The sequence below is a fragment of the Zeus faber genome (genome assembly GCF_960531495.2).
Source record: "Zeus faber genome assembly, chromosome: 1".
Classification (NCBI taxonomy): domain Eukaryota; kingdom Metazoa; phylum Chordata; class Actinopteri; order Zeiformes; family Zeidae; genus Zeus; species Zeus faber.
Genome location: NC_137193.1, coordinates 57215318 through 57234272, shown reverse-complemented (window position 1 = coordinate 57234272; position 18955 = coordinate 57215318). Strand labels below are relative to the sequence as shown.

Below are 18955 nucleotides of genomic sequence, written 5' to 3'. Positions count from 1 at the left end.
CATGATACCTAATTTAAATGCACGCAAATAGCATCGGCACACCAAGACGGTATTTGCGTGGCAGTGCTTGGTTTTCTGTTATTTTCGCAGGTTTAGCGGCCACAAAAATCACGCAATCCTTTTGTGAATTCGTCTCTGAGTGTTTTTCTTTATATGTTAAAATGTGAAGCACTTGTCTTCTAGTGTATGATGTTTGTGTGGTGTGCAAAGATAGTAAGGTCAATTTTAAAATTAAATTAAATTGAAAACCTGTACACTGTACACTTCACAAACATCTCTTTCTTTTACCCTTATATCCTTATACTCAACAGTCTTATAAATATTATATTATTACACAATATTCTATTTCTGTGCGTTAATGGTATACTTCTCTCTCCAATTTTCACCACTTTTTCCCCTCTCTTCTCCTCCTTTAATTTTCCTTTGCTTTTCTGCAGACAACCACATTGATCCAGTCGACTCAGTCTAAGTACAGTGAGCTGGAGAAGGAAAGAGATACTCTAATGTTGAAGCTGAAGTTGTCAGACCAAGACAGAGATCGCCTACAGAAACTTGAGGAGGAGCTCAACCACATCAAGGTATCTCTGGAGTCTGAACTCCACCATAAAAAATGTCTACAGGAGGAGAGCGAGAGGGCAAAGAAGGATTTAATGTACTGGAAAAACGAGTATGAAAGCAAGGAGGGCCTGATTAGACAGTATGACTCTGAGAAGGAACATCTGGCGCAGGAGAGAAACTCCCTGAAAAGTGAGATTGAGAAGCTAATGAGGGATCTTAGGGAGGTTGAAGAAACCTACAGGAGCAGGTTATTGAAACTACAAAAAGAGATGACAGAGATGACCATTGTTAGAAAAACCATGGAGACTGAGCTCAAGACAGTGACAGGGCCTCCAACGCTGGACCACTCTACCCTGATCTTTGATGGTGTTCGCAAGCCAGTCACAGCAAAGCAGTTATTTGACTGTGGTGTCTTGGATCAACTCACCTTTAACCACCTTGTAAAAGGGCAAAAGAGGATTCCTGATGTGGCTAGAGACAAAAAAGCCAGTCTGATGGGAACTGGGCCCATTGCAGGGGTTTTTATTGAAGGTTCAAATGGTGCAGGGTCATTTCCTGGGCCACTAAACAAAATGTCCCTGACTGAAGCCAAAAAAGAGAACCTCTTACCTCTGGATAGTGCTGATCTCCTGTTGGATGCGCAGGCTGCCACAGGCCACATCATTGACCCGAGAATGAATCAAAAGTTGACGGTGGAAGAGGCTTGTAGCCAAGGGGTGGTGGATGAGGAGGATCGAGAGAGGTTGCTGGCAGCTGAAGCAGCTGCTGTGGGCTACCATGATCCTGGAACAGGCAAACCCCTGTCAGCATTTCAGGCGATGAAGAAAGGGCAGATTGACAAAGACACTGCACTACGCCTGCTACAAGCACAGGAATCTGTAGGTGGTATTTTAGATCCGGTTCTCAGTGTGTTTCTCCCCAAGGACATGGCCATGGAGCGTGACCTTATCAATGAGGAAATGTACCAGAACTTAAAACAGAGACCCGAGCTATATTTGGACCCAAAAACGGAGCAAGGTGCAAGCTACTTATCCCTTAAGAGACAATGTAAAGCAGAGCCTAACACTGGTCTACTCTTTCTTCCAATCCCCAAGAAGCTAGACCCATCCAAACTGATCTTTGATGGTGTCCGCAAGCCAGTTACAGCGCAGCAGTTACTTGACTGTGATGTCCTAGACAAGCCAACATTTAATGAACTAGTGAAAGGAGACAAAACTGTTCCAGGGGTGTCTGTTGACAAGAGAGTTCCACTAAAGGGAACTGGTCCCATTGCTGGACTGGTAGTTGGAAATCATGGCAAAATGTCCTTTACAGAAGCTAGGAAGCAGCAACTCCTTCTACCAGAGAGTGCTAACATGCTTCTTGATGCACAGGCTGCTACAGGCCACATTATTGACCCAAGAGCTAACCTCAAACTGACAGTAGAGGAGGCATGTGAGAGAGGAGTGGTGGATATTGCCGATAGAGATAGACTGCTAGCAGCAGAAGCTGCTGCTGTTGGCTACCATGATCCTGCCTCAGCTAAGCCTTTATCAGTGTTTGAGGTATTGAGGAAGGGACTGATTGACAAAAAAACTGCACTAACTCTGCTTCAGGCTCAGGTTTCTGTGGGAGGCATTCTTGATCCCGTCAACAGTGTTTTCCTCCCCAGAATTACAGCAATAAAACATAACATTCTTAATGAAGACATTAACCAAGCTCTAAACCAGGGCCCTGAGTGTTACATCGACCCAGAAACTGAACACGATGCTACCTATGAGGCACTCAAAGAGAGATGCAAGTCTGATCCTCATACAGGCTGGCTACTTCTGCCTATTTCAAAGAAGCTAGATCCATCAAAAGTGATCTTTGATGGTGTCCGCAAGACAGTTACAGCACAACAATTACTTGATTGTGGTGTTATCGACAAGGCAATATTTAATGAACTGGTGAAAGGAGAGAAAAATGTACCAGAAGTATCTGCACAAAAAAGGGTCCCCCTCAAAGGCACTGGGCCCATTGCTGGGGTGGTTGCTGGACATCAAGGCAAAATATCCTTTGCAGAAGCCAAGAAACAGGGTCTTCTACCAACAGACATTGCAAACATGCTTTTAGATGCACAGGCTGCCACAGGCCATATTATTGACCCAAGAACGAACCAAAAACTCACAGTAGAGGAGGCATGTGACAGAGGAGTGGTAAATAGAGAAGACAGAGATAGATTAGAAGCAGCTGAAGCTGCTGCAGTTGGTTTTCATGATCCTAGCACAGCAAAGCCTTTATCAGTGTATGAAGCCATGAAGAAGGGGCTCATTGATAAAAAAACATCACTCACTCTGCTTCAGGCTCAAGAGTCTGTGGGAGGCATCCTAGATCCTGTCAAGAGTGTATTCCTTCCCAAAGAAACAGCAATAAAATTTGACATTCTTGATGAAGATCTCAACCAAGCTCTCAAGCAGGGTCCTCAGTTGTACTTGGATCCAGAAACTGAACTGGGTGCAACATATGGGTCTCTCAAGAAAAGATGCAAGACAGAACCTCACACGGGTTTGATACTTCTGCCTATTTCAAAGAAGCTAGACCCATCTAAACTGGTATTTGATGGTGTCCGGAAGCCAGTCAAAGCACAGCAATTGCTTGATTGTGTTGTTCTTGACAAGCCAACATTTGACAAGTTAGTGAAAGGAGAGAAGACGATACTGGAAGTATCTGCACACAAGACAGTTCCTCTAAAGGGGACTGGGCCCATTGCTGGGGTGATTGCTGGACGTGTAGGCAAAATGTCCTTTGCAGAAGCCAAAAGACAAGGTCTTCTACCAACTGATATTGCGGACATGCTTTTAGATGCACAGGCTGCCACAGGCCACATTATTGACCCAAGAACAAATCAAAAACTGACAGTAGACGAGGCATGTGACAGAAGAGTGGTGGATAAAGAGGATAGAGATCGATTGCTAGCAGCAGAAGCTGCTGCTGTTGGCTACCATGATCCTGGCACAGATAAGCCTTTGTCAGTGTGTGAAGCCATGAAGAAGGGACTCATTGACAAAAAAACCGCACTAACTCTGCTTCAGGCTCAAGAAAGTGTGGGGGGAATTCTAGATCCTGTCAACAGTGTTTTCCTCCCCAAATATATAGCGATAAAACGCAACCTTCTTGATGAAGATCTCAACCAATCTCTAGACAAGGGCCCTGAATGCTACTTGGACCCAGAAACAGAGCTAGCTGCTACCTATGGGTCTCTGAAGAAAAGATGCAAAACTGAACCACACACAGGCTTGATACTTTTGCCCATATCAAAGAAGCTGGACCCATCAAAAATTATCTTTGATGGTGTCCGCAAGCCAGTCACAGCAAAGCAGTTACTTGACTGTGGTGTGCTTGACAAGCCAACATTTGATAAACTTGCTCAGGGAGAGAAGACTATTCCAGAGGTGTCTGCAAACAAGAAAGTACACCTGAAGGGAACTGGGCCCATTAGCGGGGTAACAGCAGGACATCAAGGCACAATGTCTTTTACAGAAGCTAAAAAACGTGGACTCCTGAAACCAGAAAGCGCTAACATGCTTTTAGATGCACAGGCTGCAACGGGACACATTATTGACCCAAGAACGAATCAAAAACTGACAGTAGAGGAGGCATGTGACCGAGGAGTGGTAGATAGGGAGGACAGAAAGAGACTGTTAGCTGCAGAATCTTCCGCTGTTGGCTACCATGATTCGAGCACCACAAAGCCTCTATCAGTGTATGAGGCATTGAAGAAGGGACTCATTGACAAAAAGACAGCATTACCTCTGCTTCAGGCTCAGGAGTCTGTGGGAGGTATTCTAGATCCTGTCAACAGTGTTTTTCTCCCCAAAGACACTGCAATAAAATGCAACCTTCTTGATGAAAATCTCAGACGAGCTCTGGACCAGTGCCCTGAGTGTTACTTGGACCCAGAAACTGAGCTGGCTGCTACCTATGGGTCTCTTAGGAAAAGATGCAAGACAGAACCACAAACGGGCTTGATATTTTTGCCCATATCCAATAAGCTAGACCCATCTAAATTGATCTTTGATGGTGTTCGCAAGGCCGTCACAGCACAGCAGTTACTTGACTGTGGTGTGCTTGACAAGCCAACATTTGATGAACTTGTGAAGGGAGAGAAGACTATTCCGGAGGTGTCTGCAAACAAGAAAGTGCACCTGAAGGGAACTGGGCCCATAAGTGGGATAACAGCAGAACATCAAGGCAAAATGTCTTTTACAGAAGCTAAAAAACGTGGACTCCTGCCACCAGAAAGTGCTAACATGCTTTTAGATGCACAGGCTGCAACAGGACACGTTATTGACCCAAGAACTAATCAAAAACTGACAGTAGAGGAGGCATGTGACAGAGGAGTTGTAGATAGGGAGGACAGAGAGAGACTGTTAGCTGCAGAATCTTCCGCTGTTGGCTACCATGACTCGAGTACTGCAAAGCTTCTATCAGTGTGTGAGGCATTGAAGAAGGGACTCATTGACAAAAAGACAGCATTACCTCTGCTTCAGGCTCAGGAGTCTGTGGGAGGCATTCTAGATCCTGTCAATAGTGTTTTCCTCCCCAAAGATACGGCAATAAAATGCAACCTTCTTGATGAAAATCTCAGACGAGCTCTGGACCAGTGCCCTGAGTGTTACTTGGACCCAGAAACTGCGCTGGCTGCTACCTATGGGTCTCTGAAGAAAAGATGCAAGACAGAACCACAAACAGGCTTGATATTTTTGCCCATATCCAATAAACTAGACCCATCTAAAATTATCTTTGATGGTGTCAGAAAGCCAGTCACAGCAAAGCAGTTACTTGACTGTGGTGTCCTAAACAAGCCAACATTCAATGAACTTGTGAAGGGAGAAAAGACTATTCCAGAGGTGTCTTCAAACAAGAGAGTGAATCTCAAGGGAACTGGGCCTATTGGTGGGATAGCAGTGTGGAATCAGGGCACAATGTCCTTTACAGAAGCGAAACAACGTGGTCTCCTTCCTCCAGAGAGTGCTAACATGCTTCTAGAAGCACAGGCTGCCACAGGACACATTATTGACCCAAGAACAAATCAAAGGCTGAGTGTAAAGGAGGCATGTGACCGAGGAGTGGTGGACGAGGAAGACAGAGACAGACTGTTAGCAGCAGAATGTGCAGCTGTTGGCTACAATGATCCTAGCACCAATAAGCCTCTATCAGTCTCTGAGGCATTGAAGAAGGGACTCATTGACAAAAAGACAGCATTACCTCTGCTTCAGGCTCAGGAGTCTGTGGGAGGCATTCTAGATCCTGTCAATAGTGTTTTCCTCCCCAAAGATACGGCAATAAAATGCAACCTTCTTGATGAAAATCTCAGACGAGCTCTGGACCAGTGCCCTGAGTGTTACTTTGATCCAGAAACAGAACTGGCTGCTACCTATGGATCTCTGAAGAAAAGATGCAAGACAGAACCACACACAGGCTTGATACTTTTGCCCATATCCAATAAGCTAGACCCATCTAAAATTACATTTGATGGTGTCAGAAAGCCAGTCACAGCGCAGCAGTTACTTGACTGTGGTGTCCTAGACAAGCCAACATTCAATGAACTTGTGAAGGGAGAAAAGACTATTCCAGAGGTGTCTTCAAACAAGAGAGTGAATCTCAAGGGAACTGGGCCTATTGGTGGGATAGCCGCGGGGAATCAGGGCACAATGTCTTTTACAGAAGCGAAAAAACGTGGTCTCCTTCCTCTTGAGAGTGCTAACATGCTTCTAGAAGCACAGGCTGCCACAGGACACATTATTGACCCAAGAACGAATCAAAGGCTGACAGTAAAGGAGGCATGTGACCGAGGAGTGGTGGATAAAGACGACAAGGACAGACTGTTAGCTGCAGAATTTGCAGCTGTGGGCTACAATGATCCTAGCACCAATAAGCCTCTATCAGTCTCTGAGGCATTGAAGAAGGGACTCATTGACAAAAAGACAGCATTACCTCTGCTTCAGGCTCAGGAGTCTGTGGGAGGCATTCTAGATCCTGTCAATAGTGTTTTCCTCCCCAAAGATATGGCAATAAAATGCAACCTTCTTGATGAAAATCTCAGACGAGCTCTGGACCAGTGCCCTGAGTGTTACTTTGATCCAGAAACAGAACTGGCTGCTACCTATGGATCTCTGAAGAAAAGATGCAAGACAGAACCACAAACAGGCTTGATACTTTTGCCCATATCCAATAAGCTAGACCCATCTAAATTGATCTTTGATGGTGTTCGCAAGCACGTCACAGCACAGCAGTTACTTGACTGTGGTGTGCTTGACAAGCCAACATTTGCCGAACTTGTGAAGGGAGAGAAAACTATTCAAGAGGTGTCTGCAAACAAGAAAGTACACCTGAAGGGAAATGGGCCCATTAGCGGGGTAACAGCAGGACATCAAGGCACAATGTCTTTTACAGAAGCTAAAAAATGTGGACTCCTGGCACCAGAGAGTGCTAACATGCTTCTAGAAGCACAGGCTGCCACAGGCCACATTATTGACCCAAGAACAAATCAAAGGCTCACAGTAAAGGAGGCATGTGACCGAGGAGTGGTGGACAAGGAAGACAGAGACAGACTGTTAGCAGCAGAATGTGCAGCTGTTGGCTACCATGATCCGAGCACCACAAAGCCTCTATCAGTCTCTGAGGCATTGAAGAAGGGACTCATTGACAAAAAGACAGCATTACCTCTGCTTCAGGCTCAGGAGTCTGTGGGAGGCATTCTAGATCCTGTCAACAGTGTTTTCCTCTCCGAAGATACGGCAATAAAATGCAACCTTCTTGATGAAAATCTCAGACGAGTTCTGGACCAGTGCCCTGAGTGTTACTTGGACCCAGAAACGGAGCTGGGTGCTACCTATAGATCTCTTAAGAAAAAATGCCGGACAGAACCACACACAGGGTTGATACTTTTGCCTATATCGAATAAGCTGGACCCATCTAAAATTACATTTGATGGTGTCAGAAAGCCAGTCACAGCAAAACAGCTGCTTGACTGTGGTGTCCTAGACAAGCCAACATTCAATGAACTTGTGAAGGGAGAAAAGACTATTCCAGAGGTGTCTTCAAACAAGAGAGTGAATCTCAAGGGAACTGGGCCTATTGGCGGGATAGCCGCGGGGAATCAGGGCACAATGTCTTTTACAGAAGCGAAAAAACGTGGTCTCCTTCCTCCAGAGAGTGCTAACATGCTTTTAGAAGCACAGGCTGCCACAGGACACATTATTGACCCAAGAACGAATCAAAGGCTGACAGTAAAGGAGGCATGTGACCGAGGAGTGGTGAATAAAGACGACAAGGACAGACTGTTAGCTGCAGAATTTGCAGCTGTGGGCTACAATGATCCGAGCACCAATAAGCCTCTATCAGTCTCTGAGGCATTGAAGAAGGGACTCATTGACAAAAAGACAGCATTACCTCTGCTTCAGGCTCAGGAGTCTGTGGGAGGCATTCTAGATCCTGTCAATAGTGTTTTCCTCCCCAAAGATATGGCAATAAAATGCAACCTTCTTGATGAAAATCTCAGACGAGCTCTGGACCAGTGCCCTGAGTGTTACTTTGATCCAGAAACAGAACTGGCTGCTACCTATGGATCTCTGAAGAAAAGATGCAAGACAGAACCACAAACAGGCTTGATACTTTTGCCCATATCCAATAAGCTAGACCCATCTAAATTGATCTTTGATGGTGTTCGCAAGCACGTCACAGCACAGCAGTTACTTGACTGTGGTGTGCTTGACAAGCCAACATTTGCCGAACTTGTGAAGGGAGAGAAAACTATTCAAGAGGTGTCTGCAAACAAGAAAGTACACCTGAAGGGAAATGGGCCCATTAGCGGGGTAACAGCAGGACATCAAGGCACAATGTCTTTTACAGAAGCTAAAAAATGTGGACTCCTGGCACCAGAGAGTGCTAACATGCTTCTAGAAGCACAGGCTGCCACAGGCCACATTATTGACCCAAGAACAAATCAAAGGCTCACAGTAAAGGAGGCATGTGACCGAGGAGTGGTGGACAAGGAAGACAGAGACAGACTGTTAGCAGCAGAATGTGCAGCTGTTGGCTACCATGATCCGAGCACCACAAAGCCTCTGTCAGTCTCTGAGGCATTGAAGAAGGGACTCATTGACAAAAAGACAGCATTACCTCTGCTTCAGGCTCAGGAGTCTGTGGGAGGCATTCTAGATCCTGTCAACAGTGTTTTCCTCTCCGAAGATACGGCAATAAAATGCAACCTTCTTGATGAAAATCTCAGACGAGTTCTGGACCAGTGCCCTGAGTGTTACTTGGACCCAGAAACGGAGCTTGGTGCTACCTATAGATCTCTTAAGAAAAAATGCCGGACAGAACCACACACAGGGTTGATACTTTTGCCTATATCGAATAAGCTGGACCCATCTAAAATTACATTTGATGGTGTCAGAAAGCCAGTCACAGCAAAACAGCTGCTTGACTGTGGTGTCCTAGACAAGCCAACATTCAATGAACTTGTGAAGGGAGAAAAGACTATTCCAGAGGTGTCTTCAAACAAGAGAGTGAATCTCAAGGGAACTGGGCCTATTGGCGGGATAGCCGCGGGGAATCAGGGCACAATGTCTTTTACAGAAGCGAAAAAACGTGGTCTCCTTCCTCCAGAGAGTGCTAACATGCTTTTAGAAGCACAGGCTGCCACAGGACACATTATTGACCCAAGAACGAATCAAAGGCTGACAGTAAAGGAGGCATGTGACCGAGGAGTGGTGAATAAAGACGACAAGGACAGACTGTTAGCTGCAGAATTTGCAGCTGTGGGCTACAATGATCCAAGCACCAATAAGCCTCTATCAGTCTCTGAGGCATTGAAGAAGGGACTCATTGACAAAAAGACAGCATTACCTCTGCTTCAGGCTCAGGAGTCTGTGGGAGGCATTCTAGATCCTGTCAATAGTGTTTTCCTCCCCAAAGATATGGCAATAAAATGCAACCTTCTTGATGAAAATCTCAGACGAGCTCTGGACCAGTGCCCTGAGTGTTACTTTGATCCAGAAACAGAACTGGCTGCTACCTATGGATCTCTGAAGAAAAGATGCAAGACAGAACCACAAACAGGCTTGATACTTTTGCCCATATCCAATAAGCTAGACCCATCTAAATTGATCTTTGATGGTGTTCGCAAGCACGTCACAGCACCGCAGTTACTTGACTGTGGTGTGCTTGACAAGCCAACATTTGATGAACTTGTGAAGGGAGAGAAAACTATTCAAGAGGTGTCTGCAACCAAGAAAGTGCATTTCAAAGGAACTGGGCCCATTGGCGGGATAGCAGCAGGAAATCAAGGCACAATGTCCTTTACAGAAGCTAAGAAACGTGGTCTCCTTCCTCCAGAGAGTGCTAATGTGCTTCTAGAAGCACAGGCTGCCACAGGCCACATTATTGACCCAAGAACAAATCAAAGGCTGACAGTAAAGGAGGCATGTGACCGAGGAGTGGTGGACGAGGAAGACAGAGACAGACTGTTAGCTGCAGAATGTGCAGCTGTGGGTTACCATGATCCGAGCACCAACAAGCTTTTATCAGTCTCTGAGGCATTGAAGAAGGGACTCATTGACAAAAAGACAGCATTAACTCTGCTTCAGGCTCAAGATTCTGTGGGAGGCATTCTAGATCCTGTCAATAGTGTTTTCCTCTCCAAAGATACGGCAATAAAATGCAACCTCCTTGATGAAAATCTCAAGCGAGCTCTGGACCAGGGCCCTGAGTATTACTTTGACCCAGAAACAGAGCTGGCGGCTAGCTATGGGTCTCTGAAGAAAAGATGCAAGACAGAACCACACACAGGCTTGATGCTTCTGCCTCTTTCAGTGAAGGTAGACCCATCTAAACTGATCTTTGATGGTGTCTGCAAGCCAGTTACAGCACAGCAGTTACTTGACTTTGGTGTCCTAGACAAGCCAACATTTAATCAACTAGTGAAAGGAGAGAAAACTATTCGAGAGGTGTCTGCAAACAAGAAAGTCAGTCTCAAAGGGACTGGGACTATTGGTGGAGTGGCAGCAGGATATCAGGGAAAAATGTCCTTCACAGAAGCTAAGAAACAGGGTCTAATTCCCCAAGAGAGTGCTTATCTGCTTTTAGCTGCACAGGCTGCAACAGGCCACATTATTGATCCAAGGACTAATAAGAAATTGACAGTAGAAGAGGCCTGTGACAGAGGATTGGTGGATAGGGAGGACAGAGACAGACTATTAGCAGCAGAATGCGCAGCCCTTGGCTACCATGATCCTATTACTGGTAAGCCTCTATCAGTGTTTGACGCGTTAAAGAAGGGACTCATTGACAAAAAGACAGCATTACCTCTGCTTCAGGCTCAGGAATCTGTGGGTGGCATTCTAGATCCTATCAATAGTGTTTTCCTCCCCAAAGATATGGCAATAAAATCCAACCTTCTTGACGAAAATCTCTGTCGAGTTCTGGATCAGTGCCCTGAGTGTTACTTGGACCCAGAAACTGAGCTGTATGCTACCTATCGGTCTCTGAAGAAAAGATGCAAGACAGAACCGCATACAGGCTTGATACTTTTGCCCATATCCAATAAGCTGGACGCAGATAAAATTACATTTGATGGTGTTCGCAAGCCAGTCACAGCAAAGCAGTTACTTGACTGTGGTGTGCTTGACAAGCCAACATTAAATGAATTGGTGAAAGCAGAGAAAACTATTCAAGAGGTGTCTGCAACCAAGAATGTGCATCTCAAGGGAACTGGGCCCATTGGCGGAATAGCAACAGAATATCAAGGCACAATGTCCTTTACAGAAGCTAAGAAACGTGGTCTCCTTCCTCCAGAAAGTGCTAACATGCTACTAGAAGCACAGGCTGCCACAGGCCACATTATTGACCCAAGAACGAATCAAAGGCTCACAGTAAAGGAGGCATGTGACCAAGGAGTGGTGGACGAGGAAGACAGAGACAGACTGTTAGCTGCAGAATGTGCAGCTGTGGGTTACAATGATCCGAGCACCAATAAGCCTCTATCAGTTTCTGAGGCATTGAAGAAGGGACTCATTGACAAAAAGACAGCATTACCTCTGCTTCAGGCTCAGGAGTCTGTGGGAGGCATTCTAGATCCTGTCAATAGTGTTTTCCTCCCCAAAAATACGGCAATAAAATGGAACCTTATTGATGAAAATCTCAGACGAGCTCTGGACCAGTGCCCTGAGTGTTACTTGGACCCAGAAACGGAGCTGACTGCTACCTATGGGTCTCTGAAGAAAAGATGCAAGACAGAACCACACACAGGCTTGATACTTTTGCCCATATCAAATAAGCTGGACCCATCTACAATTATCTTTGATGGTGTTCGCAAGTCAGTCACAGCAAAGCAGTTACTTGACTGTGGTGTGCTTGACAAGCCAACATTTAATGAACTAGTGAAAGAAGAGAAAACTATTCAAGAGGTGTCTGCAACCAAGAAAGTGCATCTCAAGGGAACTGGGCCCATTGGCGGGATAGCAGCAGGGAATCAAGGCACAATGTCCTTTACAGAAGCTAAGAAACGTGGTCTCCTTCCTCCAGAGAGTGCTAATGTGCTTCTAGAAGCTCAGGCTGCCACAGGCCACATTATTGACCCAAGAACAAATCAAAGATTGACAGTAAAGGAGGCATGTGACCGAGGAGTGGTGGACGAGGAAGACAGAGACAGACTGTTAGCAGCAGAATATGCAGCTGTGGGCTACCATGATCCGAGCACCAACAAGCTTTTATCAGTCTCTGAGGCATTGAAGAAGGGACTAACTGACAAAAAGACAGCATTAACTCTGCTTCAGGCTCAAGATTCTGTGGGCGGCATTCTAGATCCTGTCAACAGCGTTTTCCTCCCAAAAGACACAGCGATAAAATGCAACCTTCTTGATGAAAATCTCAAACGAGCTTTGGACCAGGGCCCTGAGTGTTACTTTGACCCGGAAACAGAGCTGGCGGCTAGCTATGGGTCTCTGAAGAAAAGATGCAAGACAGATTCTCAGACAGGCTTGATATTTCTTCCTATTTCTGATAACCTTGATTCCTCCCGTTTAATCTTTGATGGTGTCCGTAAGCCAGTCACAGCACAGCAGTTGCTTGATTGTGGTATCCTGGACAAGCGAACATTTAACCAATTAGTGGAAGGGAAGAAAACAGTTCATGAGGTTTCCATAGACATGAAAGTTTTTTTGAATGGGACATGTTCCATTGGTGGGGTCGCAGCTGGACCTCTAGGAAAGATGTCCTTTACAGAGGCTAGGAATGTAAAACTCATGTCTTCAGACAGTGCAAACTTATTGTTGGATGCTCAGGCTGCCACTGGTCACATTATTGATCCCAGAACAAATAAAAAACTGACCGTAGAAGAAGCTTTTGTCAGAGGAGTGATAGATACAGAGGACAAAGAGAGGCTATTGGAAGCTGAGGCAGCAGCGGTTGGATACCAAGAACCTCACACATTTAAGCTCCTGTCAGCAGGTCAAGCTATGAGGAAAGGCTTAATAGATAGAGACACAGCACTGCGAGTGCTGCAGGCTCAGGAGGCTATGGGGGGCATTTTAGACCCTGCCCTAAGTGTTTTCCTCCCAAAAGACATAGCTATGGGTCGAGAACTTATAGATGAGGATTTGTACTGTGCCCTGAAGTCATCCCCAGAGTGCTACCTAGACCCAGATACCCAACAAGGAACTAACTATGTGTGTCTGAAGAAAAAATGTAGGGTAGATCCCAGTACAGGCCTATTGCTCCTCCCTGCAACAGAGAAGCCATTAACTGTTCAGGGTCTTAGAGATAAGGTATCAGTCATAGACCTTGTAGATGCCAACCTTCTGGATAATTCTGATGTAGACAAACTAAGGGAGGGTAAACTAACCAGCCAGGATATTGAAGATCGCCTGCAATCCTTTTTAAGTGGTTCGACCTGTATTGCTGGGGTCTATGATGAGAGCAATGAGAAGATTATGACCATTTATGAGGCAATGAAAGAGGGTTTCCTGAGGCCTGGTACCACACTGGAGCTCCTTGAGGCCCAGGCTGCATCCGGCTTCGTGGTAGATCCTGTCAACAATCTTTACCTCACTGTCCGTGATGCCTACAAAAGAGGTCTAGTAGGACCGGAATTTAAGGACAAGCTACTTTCAGCAGAGAGGGCTGTGACTGGCTACACTCTTCCAGATACAGACAAGATGATCTCCCTCTTCCAGGCTTTGGAGAAGGGTCTAGTGGAGAAAGGCCATGGTATACGTTTACTCGAGGCGCAGATTGCCAGTGGGGGCATCATTGATCCGAAACAGAGTCATCGTATTGGGGTTAATGTGGCCTACAAGAGAGGGTACTTGGATGAAGAAATTAACCAGATTCTAAATGATGAAGGAGATGAAACTAAAGGCTTCTTTGATCCTAACACACAGGAAAATCTTACTTACCGGCAGCTTAAGAGACGGTGTGTTACTGATAAAAAGACAGGTCTTGTATTGTTGCCTATCACAGACAAGAAGAAAATACAACAGTCAACTCAAAAGAACACTCTGAGAAAGAGGAGAGTGGTTATTGTTGACCCAGAAACTAATAAGGAGATGACAGTGCGTGAAGCATATGATAAAGGATTTATTGACTATGAAACCTTTCGAGAGCTGGCAGAGCAGGAGTGTGAGTGGGAAGAGATCACCATAACTGCACCAGATGGATCTTCACGGTTAGTGATTATTGACAGGAAAACTGGAAAGCAATATGATATTATGGACCTACAAGAAAGGGGGATAATAGATCAATCAACTTACGATCAGTACATCTCTCACAGCATTACTTTGACTCAGTTTGCAGATATCATTACCAACAAGAACAAATCAGGATTATGGTCATCACCCCTAACAAACGAAATCACAACAAGTTTGACTCAATCCTCTAGCTCCTCGATATCACTCTCATCAAGACCTTTATTGCAGACGTCTTCAAAAAGGACCACAACAAATTCTACCACACTCACAGAACACAGCACCAATATTAGCAGTGAGGTCTCAACTTCACCTGATCACCTGAAACACATATCGTGTGTATCTATTTCTCTGACCTCCCCTTTTGAAATCATGGGTGAGCAAGAGCCTGTGGGAGCAATTTTTGATACAGAGAACCTGGAAAAAATATCTATTTTAGAGGCTCAGAATCGTGGCCTTGTAGATTCCATTACTGCCCAGAGGCTGTTGGAGGCCCAGGCATGTACTGGGGGCATTGTAAACCCCATTAATGGCCAGAGGGTCGGAATCCAGGAGGCCTGCCGTCAAAGGATAATAAGTGATGAGATGGCTACTAGACTCAAGCTTGCCCAAAAAGCCTATATTGGCTTTGAAAATGTGAAAACTAAGAAAAGGATGTCTGCTGCTCAGGCCATTAAAGAAAAATGGCTGCCATATGAGGCAGGACAGAGGTTCATGGAATTCCAGTTTGTGACAGGGGGGCTATATGACCCAGAACTGGACTGTAGGAGAACTTTAGAAGATGCAGTGAAAATGAATTGGGTGGATGGGAGAACGGCCCGAAATCTCCATGACATTAGACACCATGCAAAGAACCTGACATGCCCAAAGAGCAAGCTAAGAATCTCCTACAAGGAGGCTATGGACAATTGCATGGTGGAAGAACAAACTGGAGTGAGGATGCTTCAAGCATCCTCCACATCCTCTAGAGGTATTAGCAGCCCATACAATGTCTCTGCCCCAGGATCAACCACAGGCTCCAGGAGTGGCTCACAATTGGGCTCCCGTCGAAGCAGTGTGGATCTAGGCTCTCCCTCTTCCTCAGTTACTAACCGTTTCCTCGTAAAACCTTTCAGCTCGAGGTCTACCTGCTAATTTGCTTTAAAAAACAATTAAACAGGCCCTGCATTCTTGTTGCCTAGTCATCCTGGGTCCATAAATTAATATTGCCTACCTTATGGACTTATCAGAGTCAGAGTTATCAGAGTATATAATGCATATTGAGACAATGAACGTGTTCTATCTGTGACGCTGCATACATATGGTTAGTCTTTTAAACTCTGTATTGCATAAAGTTTAAGTGGCAGTATTTTATTTTTTCATATTACAAAATATGTCACAATAATGATATATAAAATTGTTCTAGATTAAATGTGTAAATGTGGTGGGAAATTTATGAAAAACAATTTTATTGGGTGCTTGAATATAAATTTAGTAAATTTTTATAAATTTTGTCTATATTAATTTCCATTTATGTTAAACAGGGCCTAGGATTAGGGTTGCCTCTTAAGCCCCTTTCCCACTTGCACTTTAAGCCGTTAATCTACTGGCAATGTTCCTTATTGGCGTCATGTGCGTCATGTGTGTAAATTTCCCCACTCTCGAAGTAGTATAATTTCTGGAAAAATACCGGTACGGCTGTGAATAGAAGTGTGAATGGAAGCAGTAACATCGCTGTAAAGTAAGGGTTAGGCCAAATCCAAGTAAAGCACAAATAGTGGGTTTTTCTGGGACTTTTTTGCCGCGGAGGGAACCGAGTCTGTCCGGGAGGGGCGGGGAGAGGGGGAGCAAAGTGCTGGTCTAATAAACTATTCTGTTGCTTAGTCTCGCATGATATTAGACACCTCTCATCCGACAATTACGTAATGTAGCCATAACAGTCATCTTTGTGGGAACAGACTCCATGCGGAACTTTTCCGTAAAGGAGGCCAATGTGGGAATGACAACCTACTGATATTTTTTATCCAGCAATGTTACAGATTCCATGTGGGAAAGGGGCTATTGTTTGTATAAAAGAATTCATTTCAGTTATATTCCTTTCAACCTCTTTTGAAAATGAATTGTCCATGCTTTTTGGCAACATAAGGGTGTTTTGTTTGGATTTAAATAAATCCAAAAGCTTTACATGTATATTTTCAAAAAGGAAGATTTCAAAATGTGGTCATTTCTGTCATCTGGTACTATGTTGTTAACCATTTTCTTCTTTTTTAGTGAGGTGCTTCTGATTTTGTAATTTTTCTATTGAAAAATAAAGCTTAATCTTTACAAATTTAGTGTTTTGCTTTCATTATTACTTATGCAGTCAAGATAATGCTTGTGAGACAAATCTAGGAGTGCATTTGTTCAAAAGACAAAATTAAGTAACGGACAATCTCCCAACACACAGTACACCTAAATGTACTGTACAATAAATATACATTTAAATGTTATGATCATCAGAAATTAGCTTTCTACTGATTGATGACCTCTGGAGGATCCTTATACGGCATGTATGCACCTAATTTAAGAGCCAAATGTTAAGTAAATACAAGTGCTACAATGTCAACTTATAACATAACAACAACATAACGTTCACAATCAAATGTACAGTATGAGGGTGATGAAGAGCTTGAAAAATGAAAAACACAAGAGAGGAAATAGATAAGAAATTAGATTTTGTGAAATGAAAAAAATATATAATTTTGATCATGATGCTTAATGATGCAAAAACAGCCTTAAAGTTTACAAAAAGTATAACTTAAATCATATTTTGAAATTATTTTAAATATTGATTATTTAATTAAATGTTTAGTTATTCTATCTGAGGTTTATTACAGGTTACAGGTTAAGAACATTTTACAGTCCACTGTTTTTCATTTTAGAGGACAGCACAGTCTGTGAGTATACCAATAAACTGAAATGAATTTACCTCAGAATGGGTCTAATGTCATGCACCACACGTTACATCACATGAGATAACCAATCAGCTACAGCTCCCGTCATAACGTCCTGTCCGTGCAATGGGCGATACCCTTTGTCAAGAGGCTGAGGCTGTACATCCTGTCCAGCTGATGTTATTTAGATTCCAATAGATGGAACTGGTCTGGGGGGGGGGGGGGTTAAATTGCTTTGGGTGACGCAGCACGGGACACACAGGAGTTTTTTTTTTGTTGTTGCGTTCAATTAGAAAATGGAAGAAAATAAATACATCTAATATAAAAGAAAAAAAAACAGTTTTTATTTGTTTTGTTTGGAGAAACTGGGAACGAGTACGCGCAGCAGAGCGGCAATCGCTTCGAGCAATGGCTATGGTGGGAACGGGTGTGGGCGCCTTAGGGAAGGTTGTCATCATGGGGCTGCGTTGGATGTCAATCAGACTGCGCATACGTGGGTCAGGTGCAGGTTAACCGCTCACCGTCTTTGTTATGCCCACTGGGGTAAATTGCGAAACACCAAAGTAACAAACTATGCAGATTTAGGCTGAACATGATGGAAACTAGCAGAAAGGAAAGGAAATACAGCCACAACCAAGACTGGGAAACTACTACCCAGTATAACTGGGTGAAGCAGGTGGAAGGCGGTTCTCACAGTTTTTTTGCTAAATTTGCAAAAAGAGTAGAGGATGAGTCCCCCGCTTGTTTTCATTGGGACTTTTGCAAAGCGGGCTGCCGTCAAAAATGCACCCGTCCTTGGCAAAGTGCTACTCAAACCCAAATAATCAAAAAAAATACAGCACACTTTACAACACAAACTACCTTGAAGGTCTCTCAAACACATTTGTGATAAACCGCTGTGATGGCGCAATACACCGATCAGCCACAACATTAAAACCACCACTAATAACCACTGATATAGTGTGGCTCCTCCTCGTCTGACCCATGGAGGCATGGACTCCACAAGACCTCTAAAAGGGGTCCTGTGGTATCTGGCACCAAGATGTTAGCAGCAGATCTTTTAAGTCCTGAAAGTTGTGAGGTGGGGCCCCCATGGATCAGGCTGGTTGTTCCAGCACATCCCACAGATGCTCCATCGGATCGGACCCTAACCCCGGCCATCCACATGATGGAAAAGAAAATGTGTTTCATCCATTGTAGGCGCTTTTGGCTTTGGACAGGGGTCAGCATGGGCACGCTGACCGGTCTCCGGCTACTCAGCCCCATACGTAGTCAGCTGCAATGCATTGTGTGTTTCTGACACCTTTCTATCATAGCAAGCATTAACTTTTTCAGTAATTTGTGCTACAGTAGCTGCATTTTGGAGATGCTCTGACCCAGTCGCCTAGCCATCACAATTTGGCCCATGTCAAAGTCACTCAGATCCGTACGCTTGACCATTTTTCCTGCTTCCAGCAAATCAACTTCAAGAATTGACTGTTCACTTGCTGCCAAATATATCCCACCCCTTTACAGGTGCCAGGTGAAACAAGATGATCAATGTTATTCACTTCACCTTTAAGAGGTTTTAATGTTGTGGATGATCGATGTATGTCCGTTATGTACAGTGTTGCAAGATTGGATTGACAATTTCAAGCCCAATGACAGTCTAAATCAGAATCAGAATCAGAAATACTTTAATAATCCCAGGGGGAAATTACTTTTGTTACAACTCCAAATCTAACATATTTACATACAACATATTTACATACAACATATAATAATTATTAAGAAACA

At 44.3% G+C, this 18955-nt stretch overlaps 1 protein-coding gene across 1 annotated transcript in view; it reads left to right on the top strand.

Moving 5' to 3' along the window:
- The window catches only part of LOC307228255 (desmoplakin-B-like), a 32157-nt gene extending 15588 nt beyond the window's left edge, over positions 1-16569 (top strand). Inside the window, exons 21-22 of the mRNA XM_079997873.1 lie at positions 438-935; positions 8985-16569. Coding sequence (XP_079853999.1) covers positions 438-935; positions 8985-15401 — 6915 coding nt within the window. The 3' untranslated portion in view covers positions 15402-16569. The remainder of the gene's footprint in view (positions 1-437; positions 936-8984) is intronic.
- The last annotated feature ends 2386 nt before the right edge of the window (positions 16570-18955 follow it).